We start from the raw sequence: 21,248 nt of genomic DNA, 5'->3' as shown, positions 1-21,248 counted from the left end.
AGCTACAATTAGAAAAAAATGTTTTTATTGATGCTTGCCTAAATGTAGTTTTGCTTTCCATATAGAGTAGAATGAATGTGTCCTTTTTTCACTTTGTGAATGTGGGGAAAGGTGACAGTGGAAGAGCTCTTTGGGTGTGGGAGAAGGTTCTTTCTGCAGGCCAGAAGGACCCAATGGGACATTAATTTTTGTTCCAGAGTTGAGTGATAGTGCCAGAAGTCAAATGGAAATGTCATTCCTCTGTATGATAGGAAAAGTCTTGTTTAGCTTAGAAATACCATTTTCTCACCTGGATGCATGCCAGACCAGAGTTGTTAACAGACAAAAGGAGGTGAAAGGTATTCATCTTAAATACCATTATTTGATTTTCCACTGAAGAGAGAAACTAGCAGAATGGCTTGGCTGCCTCTTGGCACTTTTTGATATATCTCTGTTTTTTGTTCCGTTCTCTTGGTTGCCGTTTCTGTCTGTTTTCTACCTGCAGTCTCTTCAGCCTGCAGTCATGTTTCAGCCCGGAGTAAAAGGCTTGGGGATTATACCAAAAGCTTTACTGTTGAGGATACACAAGGGGTTTTTTGGGGTGGGTGGGTGGGGGGGGGCTGAGGGTATATAAGTAGTATTTGGGGCTAGCGGGAGGCAGTATCCGACTGAGAGGTTGGTCTAGCTGGAAATGTGTGGCAAAAGACCTCAAGGAAATGCAGTGATGGGTTGTAAATTGTTTTCCAGCTTTCAAAGAGATTTACTATCATAGGAAGCATTTTTGAAATAGCTGCCAGAGTGAGGCTCCATCTTAGCCCTGGTTGAGAACTGAGGTGAACACCCCACAAGCTGGGGGTTGGGGGGGAGGGAAGAGAGTGAAGGATTCCCCTTTTCTCACAAGTCCCACAACGGAGGAACTAACTCCTCAGAAATTATTCCCACCTTTTCCTCTGAGTACCTCTAGAATAATCAGTACCAAAGCCTGTATTGCTTTATAGCACAACAACAAAAGATTTTATTAAGTGAATGTTAAAGCTGAACTTTCCTTGATGAGGAACAAATAAACATATAACGAAAAACAGAAGTATGTATGGTCATTCTAGTATTTAGGCTCTCATATGGTCCAAAGCCCAAAGGTGAGTTGTTTGGGTCCCTGATTAGAATCCCCGTGTCCACTGGCTTATACCAAGAAAGGTCACAGCTCTCTCCCCAGGAAGCTGGTCTTCCACTTTAAAACTGACCAGTCTCCCTTAGGCGCGTTTCTGCAGCCATATGTGGAAAACCTCCCCTTTTGTGAGAATAAACAAGCCCCAATGACATGTTTCTAGGGTCACCCTAATTTTATTTCTTTTTAGCCTTTTCAGTTTTTTAGGCTCAGACCCCTTTCTCAGAGTCTCCCTTCCTGGGACTCTCCCCAGAGAACATCCCCCCCAAAAACCCTCAGTACCCTTGCTGCCTCTTTTTCAGCCTGCAGGCAATTCCCCCCAGCCAATCAGGACTGGATAGGGATTAACCATTTCCGTGCTGACTTTCACTTGAAACAACTTCCCAAATATGGGCATTTGTCACAAGAACTCTCTGATTGTACAGGAACATGTGCTTGATTGTCGAGAAATACAACTTTTGCCCAAAGGGAATAGGCATAGAGTGACTTCAGGAGGGCCTGTCATTTAAAAAAGAGAGAGTGGGGTCCTTTTGGGGCTTGGAATTCTATTACGGTAGTTGATTTTTGACAACTCCCATATTGCAGGATGTCTAGTTAGTCACAACACACCTAACCTTGATTGGAGGGTTTCTTTCAGTGGCTGTTTTTGTTTGGAAGTGGAATACCACAAGGATGTGCAAGAATGTTCTAGAAGGCAAGGGCACAATTGCTGTATGCCAAACGTTGCGGTTGCCTTCTAGAAATTTATGAATAATCTAGCAGGTGGTCCCTAATACAAGTTGCTTGCACAGTTCTGTATCTCATGTTAGAATAACTATCCCTAATCTATCGACAGAATGGTACCTTATTGGTAACAGAGAATCTGCTAAATACTTTCTCAGAGTATTTTTAAAAATCAAAAGTATCCAGCTGTTCTGTGGGAGCAGATTGCAACACACACACACCCATCACCATGGGGACACTGCTATGGCAACTGCTTTTAAAGTCAGGCTTCAGGGTGGCTGTCTGCCACTGGGGTGGATCTGAATTGCAGCCACAGACTTAAGCTAACTAAAAGGAGATGTCAGAGGAATGTTCCCTAGAGGTCTACAGGAGGAAGGGCCTCAGTAACTGTCCACAGCTGATGAGGATAGTTTGAGTCCTCTGGAATGTTGATAAACAATGTTACAATTTTAACTGAAGTTTCTCCATTGCTGCCTATGCCTGTAGGGTATTTTTAATTGAAGCAAACTGGGCGGGGGGAAGGGATGACTAAAATTGCCCTCTTTTGTTGTTTACAGGCGAGAAAAGGGGTAGAAAATAGTATGAACTATATAGCACACTTTATAAGTTCATTTGGTATTTCCTTCCTGTGTATATTTGGTCATTCCAAGAGCTTCTGTTAGGTTTCCCAATTACAAACAAAGTGAATAAGCAGTAGAAGTCAAATATATGTAAAACAACTGTGGTTGTTAGGAAGATGACCTCAAACTAATATCTTGCAAAGCAGTTAATCTTTTGAGTATGCCTTCTTCAGGGTACAGTACAAGCTTTTTCAGGTGCTTGATTGTCCAGAATGGTCAGTTAACTGGCACTGGCTAGGGTGCAATCACCCTCTTAGCCACTGTGCCCCTGCATCTTTGGGGGTGCATTTGCCCCACTCCTGCTTCTCCAGCCTTTGCTGAGTTTCTGAGAGCTGGTCTTGCCAGCTAACATCATCCTTAGGTACATTGTTCCCCCTCAGACTGCTTTGAACTGCCAGGAGCTACCTGTGCTAGAGGACTAAAAGATATCTGGACTGCCTGACTGCCTGTTGTGTAGGGCAGTGAATTGGGGAGGAGGGGAAGGTGCCACCAATCATGTGGTCTATGACCACAACATTCCCACAGTACGGTGCATTTGTTCACTGCAGATTCCACTGGGGAAGTGAGGAAGGGAGAGTAATAAGCCTGAGTATCCAGCACATATGCTTACCTGGCAAACCCCATTCCCCATGAGTGCTGTATAACAACTACTGTATTGTGAGAATGTGGAATAGCTGGAGAAACTCCTTGGGCAAAACTAATAAATATAGCCCTCCTGTGAAGTTTTCCTAGTGGTCTGTGATACATGTCCTATCTCTGCAAGTAACAGTCATTTCTCCCCCACGCCCCCCTTTGGGTTTTTTCATATATTATCAGAACAGTGACCCGCAAGACTGCTCAAGCAGCTCCTAGGTGGATTCTTATCTTTAGTGGCAACACTTGTATATCTTGGAGTTGTAGGGGAAGGAAAGGGGAGAACTCACTGGTGTCACAGACAGTTGTTCAGCAAACATTTTGAAGGCTAGTGGAGAAAGTAGGTATATGTGAAAGTAGATTTGCCATATTACAACTAAGTTCAGGGTATAGTTCATAGACCCTTATAGGGTATATGTAGATATTACTATGGTGTAGATGCAGTATCTGGGCTTGTGCTAAGATATCCAGTTGCCTGGCAACTTTAGTAAAAACCTGTAGCATAGTGTAAAAGGTATACCATATGCATCATTAGATGGAAATGAGCATAAATAGGTAAGGGATTTTGAATGCTGCAAAAAAGAAAGCAAAATCCTGCCTCCATCAGTTTCATCTTGAAAATGCTTTAATTAGGAAGTGTTGACAGCACTTTTTGCAAAATGTAAAGGTAACTATACAAATTCTTAATACAAAAAGAATAAATTAAAAGCAGATTTTTAAAAAAAATTCTGCAACCTTTTCTACAACATAACATCTTTGCTTCCCCTTGTTTACTGTTGCACAGAAGTCTGTAAAATCATTTTACATGCTCTACCTTCAGTTTCAGAAGAGTTCTATTTTTTTCCTTATTTTTAAACTAGAGTCCATTTTGCACAACTTGTAATAAAACTATGGACATTAATATATATATATGTAAAACTTTACATCTAGTTAACTAAGCAGTAACTGGTCATCTTGATAGCACCTGAATGGGATTTGCTATGTCCAAAACTAAAACTATTACTGGGTGGATAGGGGAGGAAAAGAAAAACCAAACCAAATTGGACCCTTGTCTTTTCCAACATTTCCAACACTCAACTGCATATAATAAAAATAAACCCTGCCCATCATGGCATCTGGTGCATGTGCATATACAAAGCTAGGCAGGGAGGGAAGTTTGTACATATACACAAATGGTGATATCAGTCCAGGACCCCTTTTTATTGATACAAAAGCAGAATTCAAGGGCCTTAGTCATGGGGTAGTCAAGTGCTTGTATACAATAGCTATGGTTACCTCCTCCTGTGATACTCAAAAACATGTTAATCTCGTGAGTAACATTTTATGTACATTTCTGTATAAGTGAATTGAGTTAAACAGTAAAACCTGTTTTACTTAATTTCTGTCTTTACTACCAGACTGGCTCACAAGTGCCTTGATTGTTTTTTTTTAAAGAAACAAACCTCTTTCCCCAAACAAAAGTGTTCCCCCCCCCTACATCTGCTTGCAAACATGCAAGCAAAATGTTTTCATTTTGCAAATTTGAGTCCCAAACTTATTAATTTAGAATGCTACCATTTTGGCTAAATAACGTCAATAGCATCTAAACTGCCTTTTTGAAGATAGGATTCCCCACCCAGCTCAAATGTGGCTAAGTTAGTCACAAGGCAAGTTAGTCACAACCCAGCCTGAGTAGGACTGGGTCTGCAGTTTCCAGGATCTCGATTCTGGCTGTTTTGTGCGTATCCTTTAAAAAACAAACCACCCTATAGTTGCTCAGCAAAGCATTCTTGAAAAAAAAATCAGTATACAAAAATTAATCGAGTTGCCTAGTTCGGTCTGGAAGCCAAACTACACTGCAAATTAAAATTCATTTTAAAGCAGTTTTAATGGTTATGGCTTCCCCCTGCACAATCCAGGGAATTCAAGTTTGAATGGACTGAATTCTTTTAGCAATCTCAAACTCCTGCTCCTCCCCACTCTGGAATAAGGGACTGGATATTTTAATGCTACAGTTTAGAGAGATTAAAAAATATGGAGAGGGTTCATTTTAGCTGGTTGTTACTTTTTTTGTTGGAAGTCACTAGCTAGATATTGCCAGTAGAGGGCGCCAGAGACAACAGTGGACAGAGAAGGGTTGTGGCAAGAAAGCAGCTTCTGGTAAACAAAACACAGGTCAACATTCAATCTGATTTTGTTAATTGTTTGTTGTAATCTTGATCAGGTAACTCAGAAGGAGGGGAACTGCAAAATGAGGAAGTATTAACATAATTTGAATCATTTTTCAACATACAAGATAGTCTACTGAGTGCCCTACTACAACAACATGAAGGTGGTGTAAACAAAAGTGACAGAGGGATAAATTAATATACTATATGCATAAATACAAACACCTGAAAAATGTGTGTGGCTTTTTAATGATACATATTGTATCATTTTGGTTCTTTTATGAGTAACATTTTGGCATATTTTTTAAAATGTGTAAGCATTTGTATTTATGCATGATCTATGAATTCAGACCTTCCTCTCTTTTATTAGGCTGCCAATATGTAATGCTCGTAGGGCACACAGTACACTCTCTGTACGATTGAAGCTGTTTTGGAAAAATCATGGAAGCTGTGTGCCTATTTATATCAATACTTGGATATATTTCAACCTTTTGGATTACCAATCTGCTTCCTTTGGTTGTCATCTTAATTTCTATTCCTGCAAAGTACAGGGCCTCCATTTGCAGTCTCATTTAGGAAGAAAGGACATTTCCAAACAGCTGCAGACTTGAACACAGTTCATATGTGCTTAACTCACACTGCAGGACTGAAGAGTCCAGAGTTTGTATTGATATTGAAATCAGAACCTGTCCACATTTTGGTCTGTGTCACCACAGAAGGGCTTGGGATAGAGCTGTTCCACCAAATGACTTTGTAACAGAAATGAGAAAAATGTCTTGAATCTGTCCTAAATATTTTTGAGCAGTTAGTGTGAGTTCTCTTCCCATTTTCCCTTTCCAGCTTCTTCAACCTCTTCTGCCAAGCTACATGTTTGGGTTCGTGACTGATTGGTGTGAATTCCCCACACCACCTGCAGGGAATAGCTGTTTAAAAAAAATTAAAGCAAGCCTGTTAAGCCCTGAAAAATGAATGTTTGTGTGGGGGAGGGGGGGAAGGGAGTAGGAAGAGGGTTCCTGCTTCTTTCCCACCAAGCAGCTTTCCTGCACTGGAACAGCACTGGAGAAGAAGTATTTCTTTGATTTTGGTGCTCCACATGCACAGAATACTCCATGTGGAGTAGCAAAAATGGAAAGCAAACTTCCCTCCAGTATGGTTTCTGATATGGAAAATAGCTTGATGCGGAGATATTCTGAGCTCAAACAGGTATTGACAAGCTGGAATGTGTCCAGATGAGGGCAACTAAAATGGTAGAAGGTCTGGAATCCATGCCCTACCAACTTAGGAAGCTGGGGATGTTTCATCTGGAGAAGTGAAGGTTATGAGGGGACATGATAGCTATGTTTAAACATTTGAGGGGATGCCATGTCGAAGAGGGAGCAAGCTTGTTTTCTGCTGCCGCAGAGACTGGAACATGGAGTAATGGATTCAAGGGGCAGGAAAAGAGATTCTACCTAAAAATTAGGAAGAACTTTCTGACTGTCAGGGCTGTTCGACAGTGGAATTCACTGCCTCAGAAAGTGGTGGAGTCTCCTCCTTTGGAGGTTTTTAAACAGAGCCTGTATGATCATATGTCGGGAGTGCTTTGATTGTGTATTCCTGCATGGCAGGGGGTTGGACTTGATGGCCCGGTTGATCTCTTCCAACTCTATGATTCATCATTATTTTTTAACATCTATTCACTGCAGATGCTGTGTGAAATCCCAGACCCAATTCTTCAAAAACTTGAACCTCAGTACTGCATAATCTAAAAAAGTGAGGGAAGAAAGTACTAAAAACAGAATGTGTGAAAAACACACACGCACCAACTGCTCCAGAATAGTCATTTGGTAGAACAGCCCTACCCCCAGCATTTCTGTGGAAATGTACACTAAATATGTTAACATTGCTGCAAGGTGATTTGTTTGGGGGACTGAAGTTTTTGCATTCCTGGTAATAGCAGCATCTGATTGTTCCTTGGAACACTCACACAGAAAGATTTCTTTAGTTTCTTTTTCTTCACAAAGCACATCTCTGTCTCTCATTTTTTTAACATCAGCCACACTCAGGGAAGGGACTGGTGTAAAAAACCCCTCACAGCACTGTTGCTCCAGTATACCCAGATGAGGGGAGAGCAACTGGCTACCTTTGGAAGGAGCTTTTTGGCCCTTCCAGAGGCAGAACAGGAATGCAGAAGGAGCAGCAGCTGGGCAGGCTGGTGGACTTGGGTTGAAGGCTGTTCTCCCACTCACCCCCTCCTGAAAAGCAGTCTTCTAGCAAAACCTGTGGTTGCCTCAGTAACTAAAGACTGTGCAATGTTCACTGTGTTAAACTACTGAGGCCTTTTTGAAGAGTGATGGCTTTCTTAAAGTGTATAAAAAGCTAGCTGCTGTGAGTTTTCCATGCTGTGTGGCCATCGTCTGGTGGTTTTAGCTTCTAATGTTTCACATGCTCCTGTGGCTAGTGTCTTCAGAGGTGCCACAGATGCCGGTGAGATGTTAGCAGCTAAAACCACCAGACCATGGCCACGCAGCCTGGAAAACCCACAACAGCCAGTTGATTCTGGCCATTAATACCTCCAACAATACACTGTATAAAAAGCGTTACTTAACTGTAAACTTGTAGTTTCCTTTCTTTTGGTATTGGCAGATAACCATGGTGTTTTGTATGAATGCAAAAAATAGTGGTCCATTTTAGTTGTTTAGGAAAGTGACCTAGGCTGCTGGTTAGCAAATCAACAACCCACCTCCCCTTTGAAGCACTTCCCTGGCCAGTCAGTAAGCCCTTTTGCTTCACTAACTATCAGTGCATGTTGAGATCTAGTCGACCCTGGTGGATCATCTCTTGACTTGACAGAGTTCTCTAAGCAAGTTGATATTTTTATTCCTAAAGCTTTTTGGCATCTTACTATTCAAATGATCACAAAGTTCTTCAAGTTACTAGGCAGTTGGCAACCATCGTAGGGATATTTTAAAAGAAATGTTTCCTTGTCTCTGTTCTTGGGCAGCATCTTGTTCACCATTGGCTTTCCTAGCAGATCTATGCAAAAATTTAGAGTGGCATCTATACCACTCCATGAAATGGCTGGATTGGCTTTTAGGGCCCCAAGACATAGAAGACAAAACAAGTTACAGAGCATAGGCTGTCATTGTTCAGAAAAACAGAATTTTAGATATATATACTTTATAAAGACAATTCTTAAAATCTTTGGCAGCTAAAAACAAGTTGCGATATTCTGGCCGATCTCTGAAACAATAACACTGTTCCCACCCGGTTCTTCTTCTTCTGTAATTGTTACTTTATCTCTGTTGCCCCATCTTTCACTAGTATTTTGACTTTTAGAGTTTAAATCAAACATGTTAGAATAGTATTATGTGCCAAAGAGCAATGTGATTTATAACCTTGAAAGGTGTGAATTGCCTGATTGTTGGGTTCTTACAAATGCAGCCACTTGAAGATCCACACTGAGTTCCTGCGCAGCCTCTGTGGGGCTTGTGGCAGTCGGCAGCAAGGTGGACGAGATGGATTTTCCATTGCATTTTACAAAACGTGCTTTGACTTGAAGCTGGTGTCAGGGCCAGTTCATCTGGGTAAGGCAAATGAGAGGCAGTAAGGTGATTTTCAGAATGGCATGGATGTTGTTCAACTGGCTGTGGTCAAGGGGATCACACTAGAGTCCCAGGCTTGGCTTTCTCCTGTCCGTACCACTGGACGTCGGCTAGTTCTGGATAGAGGGGGGAGTCCAGGTAACAGCCATCAGTGTAACTCCTACATGACGAGAAGGGATAGAAATTCAGACCAATGCAATTAACCGAGACAGCAGAAGCACAAGAGCACCACCTATAAAGGGACAAGTTGAGGGCGGAACTCGATGTTACATCTAACTTATGATTGCATAGAGATTTGCAGGTTCTCCTTGGGAACACAATGCTGACACTCATGCAGGGTCCCAGTTCAGATTGGGCCTCCAGTGCAGGAGGAGAGGAGGCTTCATCCTTCTCCCAAGCCAGAACGTTGGCCCATCAGAAAGCTCAGTGTACAAGTATTTGGGGCGCATGTACCCCCTCTCATATAACTCCCTCCCCCAAGCTTTTCTTGCCTGGGAAAACAGCCCGGGGAGCTGAAGCCCTTCCTCCCTTTGCATTGCAGTCACAACCTGAATCAGGGCCCAGTGGCATCTTGGACATGAATTCCCACAAGTAACAGGCTGCTGTACTGTGACGACAGAATCCCCCAGGCAGCCCTGAGTTATCATTCATGTCTAGTTTGGCCCTGAGAAGTTCACTGAAATGTGTGGGTCCCTCAGTTGCTTCACCATAAGATCTTCATAAAAGGAAAACAGAGAGAGTAAACATTTGTACTGCTGCTATGGGAGTATAACAACTAATGGCAGTTGTTGCTTAGTTATCGAGTAGACGCCCCAAAGCAGCATAGCCACTCCAATTCTATGATAGCTTAAAGCCTGAATCATTCAGACAGAATGGCTAGTCTGAATCGAATCACTCCAAAGGCAGCTGCTCTGTTTTTGAACATGTTCTGCTTTGAAGTAAGTCTTACAAAATGAAATAAGAGGTGGCACCCTTCATCTGGGGAAAAATTCTTATGCTTCCTCAAATATAAACAGAGTGGGAGAGAAATAACCCAGACTTTGATTTGTTTGGAGGTCAAACAAGTTGAAGTACAAAACATTGAAGATAGCTAGGCGGGAGTTGGAAGAGTAATAGCTTTTAAGCAGGATCCAAGAGAAGTGGAACCTGTAGGAAAGTCCCCTCCAAGGGGTGTGGGGGGTAGGGGTAATGCAGGCATGCTCTGGATAAGGGGTGAGGCAGAGAAGATTACATCTCAAACCACCCTTGCTGAAACCACTTCCACCCATGAAGAGTAGGTTTTCATGCACCACTTTTCTTTACCTTAAGGAGTCTCAAAGCACCTTACAGTCACAATCCCTTTCTGTCCCCACAACTGGCACCTTGTGAGTTAGGTGGGGCTGAGAGTTATGAGAGAAAGAACTGCAACTTGCCCAAGGGCACAGCAGGCGCTTGTGGAGGAGTGAGGAATCAAGTGTAGTTCTCCATATGAAAGTTTGCCACTCTTAACCACTACACCATGCTGGGTGTCATTTTGGCCACTCAAGATGAGTGCTACATGAGCAACCCCAGCCCAGTTTTGCTTGAGTATTGATAGATTTGCATGGTTCAAAATTTGGGGATGGGAGTGTACCTAGCTAACAACTGTATTCTTGTGAAGAGATTGTATGCTGTAAGGGAATGTGGCACAGAAGCCCTCAACAAATGAAAGCACACACAATGTGTACTGGGACCCCAAAGGCTGTTGTGTCAATCCTTCGCTCAGGAGCTAGTGTAGGGGTGCCAATTCTCACAGGTCTTGTGTCTTAACAACTGCTGAAAAATTTACTGGGTTTCTGGGAAAGGTACCAAAAAAAACAGCCAGTGGGAGAAAGTGGCAACTTGGATACCTTGTCATTCATGGTGATGCTGAGAACTAACATGGTAGTGTTCCTCAGAAGAGCTACTTTCAAGTCCACGAACACCTTACAGGTGAACAAGATTTTCTGACAAAGGGCATTTTGTCACTTGAAAGCTTATATCCTGAAAATCTTGTTGGTCTCTCAGGTGCTACTGGATTCGAATCTAGCTCTTTAATATGGTGGTTGGCCATTTTCTTGTACACAATGAAGTTATACTACACAGAGAGCATTTCTGGGCTAAGGCAAAGGGCTCCTCTGTGCAGACTGCACCTGCTGAAAGTCAGGCTTGCGCGCATGTGTATGTGCAAGCTATCCTACTATAAAGTGAGGCAGAAGGAGTAATGCTGAACAGACCTGGAGAATACTCTCCCCTCCCTTTAATTTATCTCCATGCCATGAGAAACTTCAGCCGACTATTTCCACATCTTCAGACTCTATAAAAGGACATTTTGTTTCTCCAGGCCTGTTGGCAGCAATAACTTAGAAGCAGCGAGTGCGCAAAAAAGTCCTTCACCAGACCTGATATTAGATCTTGTATCAGAACCCGACACCTGGAAAGTATTTTGGTACAGCACGAAACTTCTTGGAGAAGAAGTTAAAAATCCGAAACGCTATCGGGATGTTCTGAGCTACAGTTAAATGAGTTAACTTAGTTGTTGCATACCTCCAGGAAATAAGTTCATCAGCTTCTCTAGATAAATTGATGAGATAATTGCATAAAACCTGGTTTTAACTAAACTGCTGCAGCTGGCTATGATTACAGACTACTAATTTAGAGCAAGACAGGAATTTGTGGTGAGTCAGAAACAAAACTTTGTAATTAGCCAACCACCTGGTTTCATGGGGTAAAAACTGCTTGGAGATAATCTGGCAAATTCTGTGCCCTTCTAGAATACTCACTTAAGGGATTCCTTCTTCCTTTCCACTTTTAAAGGGCATTCCAATGTTCAACTCAAATAGGGTCCTCATAAAGAAAACAAACATCAGGTTCCGCCTGGAAGGAAACCTGTTCTCTGGTTCTCAGAGGCTGGCCAAGAGACCCTGCTTTGACCTGCAAGGCTGATCCTAAGATAAGGAATTTCTTTCCTTTCACTGCCAGAGGTCACAAGTGAAGGGAAGCCATCTGGATCTGCATTCCAGGCTAAAGCAAAAAGTATGATGGCATGATTAGCAACTGGGAACGACTAGCGTGCTAAGGGAGGACAGAGAGGGGCGAGTGGGTTTTTTTCTTTTCCAGAGCCAATTAATAAGCAAACTATGTGAATATAGGTTGTCCACTGAAGCTGTCAAGGTAGCCTCAGACCCTGTCAGACCCTGTCAAGGTAGCCTCAGAGCCAATTAATAAGCAAACTTTTCCAGGGCCAATTAATAAGCAAACTATGTGAATATAGGTTGTCCACTGAAGCTGTCAAGGTAGCCTCAGACCCTGATATATTATCCACCCCAGCAATCTCCAAATCTCTGTTCCCTTTTCAGTGCCAGCTTTTGCCTGATTGCATCCCTTTTAAAAACTCATTATGTATTCCTTTCTCACCAATGGGGCCTAAAGAAGCTTAGAGCAGCTCTCACAGCCATCCCTGTGAGGTGAGTTAGGCTACGAGGGAGTGTGCATATGACTGGCCCAAAGTCACCCAGTGAGCTTTCATGGCACAGTGGGGAATTGAACCAGGGTATTCCAGGAATCTTTGTTCACTACACTACACTGGGAAGTTGGGAAGACAGGAAACAGCTGTGAAGACCACACCCTGGCAGATGGAGAGAATTAGGGAATCCTCAAGTTGCTGCTCCAAACAGGGTCAGACGCCATAACTGAATCCAGACCTTGCAGTAGCCCCTCCAAATTCCCATGCAGTTCTAATCTGCAGCCATACCACATCTGGCACTCTGTGTTTTATACGAGGAAAGCAAGAAGGAAGGCACACTGGTGGGGTTGGGGTTTAAAGTATGAAAGATCCCCTCACTATACCTCTATTCATCAGTACTTTGTTGAGTTGGAGACTGAGACTCATCCATAGTGGGTGAGCTGTCTGTTGCATCTCTGAACAAAGGGTAGGAGAAAGAGACAGAAAGGAAGAGGAAAGAGGAAATGTTAAAGAAAAGCCGTGACAAAAATCATGGTTAAGAGCTTATTAATCTAGTCAGAAAAAACAAGTTGGTGAATCGTTTTGGAAAGACAAAAAGAAGTTAGTGACGTAGGGAAGGTACTCAAGCAGATTTTTCTGTTGTTGGAACTGTGCGTGAAGGGAGGGCGGAGAGAGACAGATAAAGGATTCTTTTTTCCCTGGGCAAGGCAGCACAAGTCCTGCAGTGACAGAAGAGTGCTTAGCCTGGGACAATTGCTACCATGTGCAGACAAGCTGACAAGTAGCTGCTTGCTTAGAAACATTTTGGGTGGTGCTGGCAGGGTTTGAATGAAGGGCCAATCCCAGGTCTTAAGCTGCTCCTACATCCTGGATGCCTCTTTGATATGCGAAATATTACTGTATTGTCGAAGGCTTTCATGGCCGGATTCAACTGGTTCTGGTGGTTTTTCCGGGCTGTGTGGTCGTGGTCTGGTGGATCTTGTTCCTAACATTTCGTCTGCATCTGTGGTGGCATATTCAGAGGCGTATCATAGAGGGAAGTCTGTTACTAGACACAGAAGTCTGTTACTAGACAGTGTGTAACAGACTTCCCTCTGTGCTACACCTCTGAAGATGCCAGCCATAGATGCAGGTGAAACGTTAGGAACAAGATCCACCAGACCACGGCCACACAGCCCGATAAAACCACCAGAACCTGTGAAATATTAGTTTAAGTAATCTCTTTGGGGGAATGTGGTGTTTAAATTGTCACATTTATGCACTTTGGGTAGGGGGAAAGGGAACCAGGCTTAATCTCCTGTCCCTTAAGAACCTTCCGATGGGGAAAGGGAGGGCCAGGCTACTCAAACCAATTTGGAAGCTTTCTTACCTGAGCAGAGATTTGAACAAGGATTTCATTTTCCTCCACATGCCAAACTAACCACATCCAAACTGCACAAGCATTTTGATTCTGGCCTACTGGTTTTGCTCTAGAAAAATTGGACAGGGGCTTCTAGCAATGGGATGATACACCTGTATACAATGGCATTTCCATGGGGCTGTTTTGGAACAACAGAATATCTTCCTCTTGGAAGAAAGGCTTCCCAACAAGTTTCCTAATAAACATAGTTGACAAGCATTAAGGAACAGTGGCATTGGTGATACCTGGTTGCAGGGGTAAGATTTTATTGTTCCAAGATGAGGCATTTTGGCTTTTTACTGTGCCTTTATTTAATCTGCATTCCTTCTAAACACCCAAACTATGGTGTTTTTCACTCAAAATCATGGAGGAAGATCTGGATCATGGAGATGTGAACTGGAGTGGGTTGTTAGTCCCTCCTTTCTCTTCCTTACAATTTAGGAAAGATATGTTAATCTCAAGTGGCACATGTGACTAGAGAAGGACAAACAGGTAGTGGAATCCTTGAGCAAGCAAAGTCCTGCTTCCCCCTCCCGTCTTCTGTGACACTCACCCTGTCTGCCAGGCTAGGATGTGATGTGGGCTGCTTGGGGGCGTGGCTGCTAGCTCGCTAGATGGCGTGGAACTCCTCTGACTGTAAGGTAAGGCAGCTGGAAAACAATTGATACATGGAGTCAGAGTGAGTGGATGGCAGAGGATTCTGTGTTGTCTACACAGCAGCAGCAACTCATGCAGCTGTGACCACAAAGGGCAGTATCTGATGGAATATCACAACTGCAAATGAATTCTTTCAGTAGCACAAGTCTCATCTCCTTTGCCCCCTACCCCCAAGCATTCCTATGTGTCCAGCTCCAACGGCAGGGCCACATTTCCTTCTATCTTCACTGTAATCATTGCAATACCTCCCCTTTGCAAGAACACACGTTAAGTCTTTTGATGTAAATTTGCCCCGTCAAGTAATAGAATTATATGTATTCAGAATGCATAAGTGTAAACATGATGACTACAGTAAGGGGTTGGGGGGGGGGGGAGAGAGAGTAAGGGCTGTTGGGATTTCTCCTCTAAAGAGTTACATCCTCAAGAGAGAGTTCTAATGCTATTGCTCATATAGAGTCACAGGCCCATCTTTGTACCCTACAGTGATTCCAGCTGTCAAATTAGCAAATATTTAAGCCACAAGCTAGAGTTCCAAGTCCAATTCAAATCAATTTGGTTTAGGCGCATCAAACAACATCTAGGCCGGGGGTGTCCATGCCAGCAGAGGTTGATGAGAATTGTAGTCCATGAACATCTGAAGCGCCAGAGTTGGACACCCCTGATCTAGGATGAACAGATGTAGGTCTGTTGACAACTTCATGACACAGAAAAGGGGAAAAAAACTTTTTAGGAGAACTTTTCTGAATGTCCTGAACAGGCAACAGAAGCGTATTTTGGGAGGGGGAACAGTGCATGAGAGGCAACCAATGCTTTACTGAAAATGGACTTTAAAAGCTACCTGCAAGGTATGTACACAGGTGCTAGTTGCCTGGTGCCTGCGGCAGCCTTTCTGTAGGTATGGCTGAGGCAGATCATTCCTTTGTAGTACAATGGCTGCAGGAGGCTTTTCATACAGATGGGAATGCTGCACATGCTTTGTGTGGTTTCATCAGATTAACTGCAACTGGACAGAGGCCAGTACTAGCCAAGCACAAGCTCATTCAAAGATAAATTCAATTATTGGAGAAAGAGTTGCATTACGTGCTTGCTGAATGTATGAGCATCCAATGTCCTGCTCTGATGCATTAAATAACACTGTGATGGTTCTGCAAGGTTCTGCTTGCACTGGGAGAACCACAGGCCTTGCTGCAGGTTGTTGAATGGGGTTAGGTGCTCATCTTTGGAAAGCTACGCTCATCCCTAAAATGGGGGAGAGGCGTGACATATTAGCAGAATGTTATTTTGCTGCTAGCAGCTCATCGATCAGATTATTTTTTTAATCCTCACAGTCACATCTAACATTTAGTATCATCAGCCCCATGTTACACAAATGGAAAGCGACCAAATGTTCCAACTGCAATATTATTTTGTTGATCGCATTCATTGAACATGTTATGTTTTTAATCCTCACATCTAAAATAGAATAGTATCATCAGCCCCACATTACACAAATGGAAAGCGACCAAATGGCCCAACTGCAACTTTGGCAGCCAGCAGGCTGATCTTCCCACACCCCATGGCAGGATCTGCATGGACACAAGCTGTCGTCCTCTCACCTGACGTTGCTTTGCACATCTGAGGCCCCCTTGTTACCCTGCTGTGCACCATAAAGGTACTTTGAGAGGAGGTGCTGTACTGGGAGCTGCTGTCCGAAGAAGTGGAGCTTGTGTGTGACAAGCGGCTGTGGTCTTTGTGGGAAGCTGAGGACCGCTGGTACCACAGCCTCAGTTCATCAGACACCACTGTCCGTCCCGATCCTTTCTCGTGACCCTCTCTGCCCAGGGACGGAGTCCTTATGATCTGGGAACGCGAAGGGGTCAATCTTATTGAGTCTACATCGTCCCCATGCCAGTTTTCCTTAAACATCCCCCCTGCTGTGTATGAGTTGGAGGTTTTAAATTGTGCTTTGACGCTGTAATGCCCCTCCTGGTCATTCTCCAGACTGCGCACCACCACCGGGGTGGAGCTCCCTTCAATGTACAAAGGGTACTCTTTGATCCGGTACTGGGATGAAGGCTGGCTCTGGCTGTGCAGGTAGACTCCGTGGTGTCCGGTGCCGTTCCTCGCAGCCAGGTTGGGCATACTTCCTGAATTCGAGGAGACCAGGTTCCCTGCCGACTTGTGTCGCTGCCTCTGCCGCTCGCGGGCTTTGGAAGGGGAGTCCTCAGCCAGCGTGGAGTAGTTTGCATTCATCTGAGCCGGGTAGTAGTGCTCAGAGCTGGAATGGCTGGTACAGGAGGAGCAGTCATCCATGGGGTCAGAGCCGTTACTGCTACGAGTCCTTGGGGTGTAGAAATCAGGGCTCCCCGTCTCGTTCTCTGACCCAAGGAGCTTCCCTTGGGATTCTAAACTGGAACTTCTGTGTCTAAAGTGCTGTGCTAAACTATGCAGTCTCGTAGGGCTGATGTCCACTGACCTGAAAGTGGAATAAAAAAGGAACAAATAGAAGATTTAAACCAACAGCCATCTTACAATTTGCCCATATGAGCAGCCCCCTGAGGAAAGCAGGTGCCTTTAACTCAACAGCTGCCCATGTCTAGTTAATAACTACATATGTACAGCTATTGAAGACATCATGAAAATTTGGTGCAAAGTCAGGGCCATTTTTCAAAGGAACTACACCAGGCTTTGCTGCACTCCTACTTTGACAATTTATTCATTTAAACCCCACTTGCATGATGTAGAACTTAAGAGCAAGTGGACTCTAATCTGGATTTGTTTCCCTGCTCCTACACATGAAACCTGCTGGGTGACCTTGAGCTAGTCACAATTCTCTCAAAACTCTCTCAGCCCCACCTACCTCACAAGGTGCCTGGAAAGGGAAAGGAAAAAGGAGTTTGTAAGCCACTTTAAGACTCCTTACAGGAGAGAAAGGGGGTATAAATCCAAACTCCTCCTCTTTCTCTTTTCTCCCATAGAGAACCAAAATACCTATAGCATTGTTTCCTCTTCCATTTTATCTTCACAACAACCCTGTGAGGGAGGTTAGGCTGACAGTGGGTGGGTGAGTGGCCAACGCTTCCATGGCACAGGGAGGATTTGATCCCAGTTCTCTCTGATTGTAGTGATTTTGTCAGCGCCGAATGTTTTTAAGTGCCATCCAAAGTCTTTAGGTACTGCACCCAGTGTGCTGATCACCACTGGGACCACCTTTACTGGTTTGTGCCAGAGTCTTTGTAGTTCAATCTTTAAATCCTCGTATCATGTAAGTTGTTTTTTATTATTATTATTATTATTATTATTATTATTATTATTATTATTATTATTATTATTATTATTATTATTATTATTTAGGCTTCTATGCCACCTTCCCTCAAAAGGCTATTGATAAACAATAAGACTCTGTCTAATCTGACATAGAGATTGCTTTCCCCTAGTTAGAGTATTTCTGTTGAAGGAACGGAAATCATTGTGCAGCTGTCCCTTCAGCATTCTGAAAAGGAACCAAGTTAACAATGATCCCAAACCCAGATCTCACTGAGCATCTCTCTCCCAACAAGTGCAAAAAATTAAAATCTAAAATTCCTGATGCAAGCAGCCTCTTTCCTCAGTAGACAGTTTTGATTTAAACCATACTGTGGATCCAACATATTTTGTGTTGCATTAACATAGGAAGAATGTCAAATGAAGTATGGTAAATTCTAGGTATGGTTGCGTAATGTATGGTAATAATGCCATTTGCTGTCATAAGTGGACAAATTTTAGAGAAGAACAGAAAAGCCTGAGGTAACTGTTGAAAATGGTCCATAATGGGGACTCTACAAGATTAACAGTAACTGTGAATGGGCAAGAAGGAGGGTAGGGGTCAGAAAGGGAGGGGGTTTGTATTCTGTGCTTCCTTCTCTCATCCAACGCAAAGCACAGTTTTCTTTGAAGGGAGAATCAGCCATCTTCCAGTGAGGTAAAACCCTGTTTATATCTGCACTCAGGAAAGATGGGGAAATTATACACAGCCAACTGGAAAAACAAGGGAGCAAGAAGTTAAAATATTTTGAGAAAAATCCACATTCCAGAACAGCTTAAGAACTAGGACTGAAGGCTACCACCATATTCAGGTCTCTAAACTGGAGTTGCTGACCTGCTGGTGGAATCTTGAAATCTCCCCAAACTACAGCCAGTGGTGGGATTCAGCAGGTTCGCACCACTTCGGCAGAACCGGTTGTTAAATGGTGCTTGTAAACAACCAGTTGTTAAATTATTTGAATGCCACCACTGGAACCAGTTGTTAAATTATTTTAATCCCACCACTGACTACAGCTCACCACCAGACTATGGAGATCAGTTCACCTGGAGAAAGTGCACTCCAACACACAACAGCGGGTGACTTTGGGCTAGTTACAGTTCTTGTGAGCTCTCTCAGCCCCACCTACCTCACAGGGTATTTGTTGTGGGGGGGGGGGAGGGAAAGGAGATTTTCAGCCCCTTTGAGTCTCCTCACAGGAGAGAAAGGGGGATATAAATCCAACTCTTCTTCTTCTTCTTCTTTGGAGGGTGGGATCTATTGTATTATACCCCACTGAAATCCATCCCCTTTCCAAGCTCCACCCCCAAATTTCCAGGAGTTTCCAAATCCAGACTTGGCAGCCTTACTCTGTCATTTCCATCCTCCTCCTTCTACCTCTTCCATTAAAAAACAACAAACAAACCCTGAACTCTATTCAAATGAGCCATTTATGAAGGAATTAAAGAGGACAATATTAAGGATCTGCAGCAGAATTGCCACCAGGGCAACATTTGATCATACAAATGACATTAGCGGATGTGGCGCCATGATTGCAGGAATTCCAGGCTCCAGATTCAAAAGAAAAAGACAAGCTGATGAAATCATGGAATGGAAGAACTTACCTAGTGGAAAGCACATAATGTGGACTGCGTACCCGTAGATCTGGCGTTGATGGCATGCTTGACTGGGAGTTCCAATGGGGAAGATTTCTAATGGGGCTGTTTTGTAGAGAGTTGCTTCCTCCACCCTCTGCACAGCTCCCAGTGCTGGGGAACCGCTTGTGACTGCTGCAAACAGAACGCAACATAGGGGTTCAGAAGAACCAACTGTGTAAAGAAACCCATGAATTCTCATGTATGCAGTAACTGCGTTTACAACAGTGTTCCAAGCACTTTAGGGGTGAAAAGGTGCCTGGAAGAACTTTCAGAGTTGCCTGCAGAAATAGGAAAAGACTAGCATCTTGCAAAACATGAAACTCAACTGAAAAACACCACTGGCTATCAGTGTCTATGGATGAAAAGTAGATTCCTTCCTTCTGTCTGCTGAAATCCTTTGCGTTGGAAAACAGAGTAAAAACCAGTTCAGTTATAATACTGGAAGTCACCTCTGAGATGACATTAAGACTGTAGCTCTTTGGTGCCACTCAGCTAATTAGAATTCCTAAGGCTAAACAACTGCATCCTGGCCAACCAATCATATTGTTCTGACTGGTGTTCTAAGGTGATTGGAAGCCAGGTGACAGCATGTGGAAGCATGTCTAGGAGTTTCTACTCTTCCAAAGAGGGAAGTCAATTCTGTCTCCCATCTCATAACCTGGAGAGTTCCTGGCCTCATTCCTAGATAATTGTGGGCTTTTCTGTATGTTTGGCTTACTCATGATGTTCTTGAGAGTGGATCCACAAATGTTAGAATTGGGCACAATTCTTCATTGGTAGCATCACTGGTGGCATCACAAAACTTACCATGTTTTATTATTTGCCCATGCTTTTATTGAAGTATCAATATTACATGGCTGCATTTTTAAACAAATGCACTAAAATAATAATAATGGCACGTCAAGCAAGATCTCTGAATTCCCAGTTTTCCCCGTTTTCATTTTATAAAAGTTAAAAAAGCATTATACGCTTTCCCCCTTCTATCTTGGGTGCAGTAAACGACTAGAGGCTTTAAAAAAAATGAAAGCTGGGAATTCAGAGAACTTGCTTGACCTACCATTACACCAGTATATTGATACATTATCGTTTTAGTGCCATTTAAAAAGGAACTGCTCATCTTCGGGGCAGAGGGGGAGGAGAGGCAGTGGTTTTACCAAGAAAATTATCGGAAACATTACGTATGAGGAACAAGTTGTCTCAAAATTGGCTTCCAGAAAAAGACTGGGTTAAAAGTGGTCTCAAAAGAAATTGGGAAGGGTGAAAACAAAACAAAACCAAACAAACATGAAGTGAAAACTAAAGGCAAAGAATTGAGTGTGAAAATCAGATGATAAAATGAAGCAGTATGAGGCCAGAATTGACTTAAAAAACCCTATGAGGAAAAGCCCTGTGAGGGCTGTATTCAAGTGAGCTGAATGAGTGAGGGGCTCGCCTTCTATATTCACGAGGACTTCCAAAATAACCTTGGGTCACTAGATCCCAGCTTGAAAAACATCATTTTGAGGTATGCCTGTACTGGGAAGTCTGAGACTGACAAAAAGTGCTTTGCTTAAGGTTGCTGAACTGAAATTTGAACAGGGAACTGTTATACTCGCTCCACAATGATTCTGCACCTCTCCTTTTTGTTTATGACAAAGGTTACCTAAGGTTCAGGCACAAGCAAACAAAGAGAGACTTGGCTTTTCCCTCGTTCCTCCCAATCATTTTTAAAAAGAATTTGTCATTCAGACAATTATATCTTCATGTCCATTCTGCTGCTGGTGTGCTAAGCTGTTCAAGCAAGCAGCTGTAAATCTCATGCTTTTAGAGAACAATACTTTGCTTTGCAGTTTGGAAGCGGTTCTCACTGCTAAAGGGCCCAGTTTGGAAGAGGTTCTCACTGCTAAAGGGCCCAGTTTGGAAGCAGTTCTCACAGCTAAAGGGCCCAGTTTGGAATAGGTTCTCACTGCTAAAGGGTCCAG

General features: G+C 43.2%; 1 protein-coding gene across 1 annotated transcript in view; it reads right to left on the bottom strand.

Annotated features, from left to right (window-relative positions):
• Positions 1–8,371: 8,371 nt before the first annotated feature.
• Positions 8,372–21,248, bottom strand: part of FRMD4A (FERM domain containing 4A) — a 257,212-nt gene continuing 244,335 nt past the window's right edge. The window contains exons 19-23 of the mRNA XM_048501600.1: positions 19,255–19,419; positions 15,966–16,825; positions 14,267–14,363; positions 12,698–12,769; positions 8,372–9,011 (exon numbers count right to left, since the gene is read on the bottom strand). Of these exons, the coding sequence (XP_048357557.1) occupies positions 12,700–12,769; positions 14,267–14,363; positions 15,966–16,825; positions 19,255–19,419 (1,192 nt within the window). The 3' untranslated portion in view covers positions 8,372–9,011; positions 12,698–12,699. The remainder of the gene's footprint in view (positions 9,012–12,697; positions 12,770–14,266; positions 14,364–15,965; positions 16,826–19,254; positions 19,420–21,248) is intronic.

The sequence above is a fragment of the Sphaerodactylus townsendi genome, linkage group LG06 (assembly GCF_021028975.2).
Source record: "Sphaerodactylus townsendi isolate TG3544 linkage group LG06, MPM_Stown_v2.3, whole genome shotgun sequence".
Classification (NCBI taxonomy): domain Eukaryota; kingdom Metazoa; phylum Chordata; class Lepidosauria; order Squamata; family Sphaerodactylidae; genus Sphaerodactylus; species Sphaerodactylus townsendi.
This window is presented reverse-complemented; position numbering and strand designations above follow the sequence as displayed.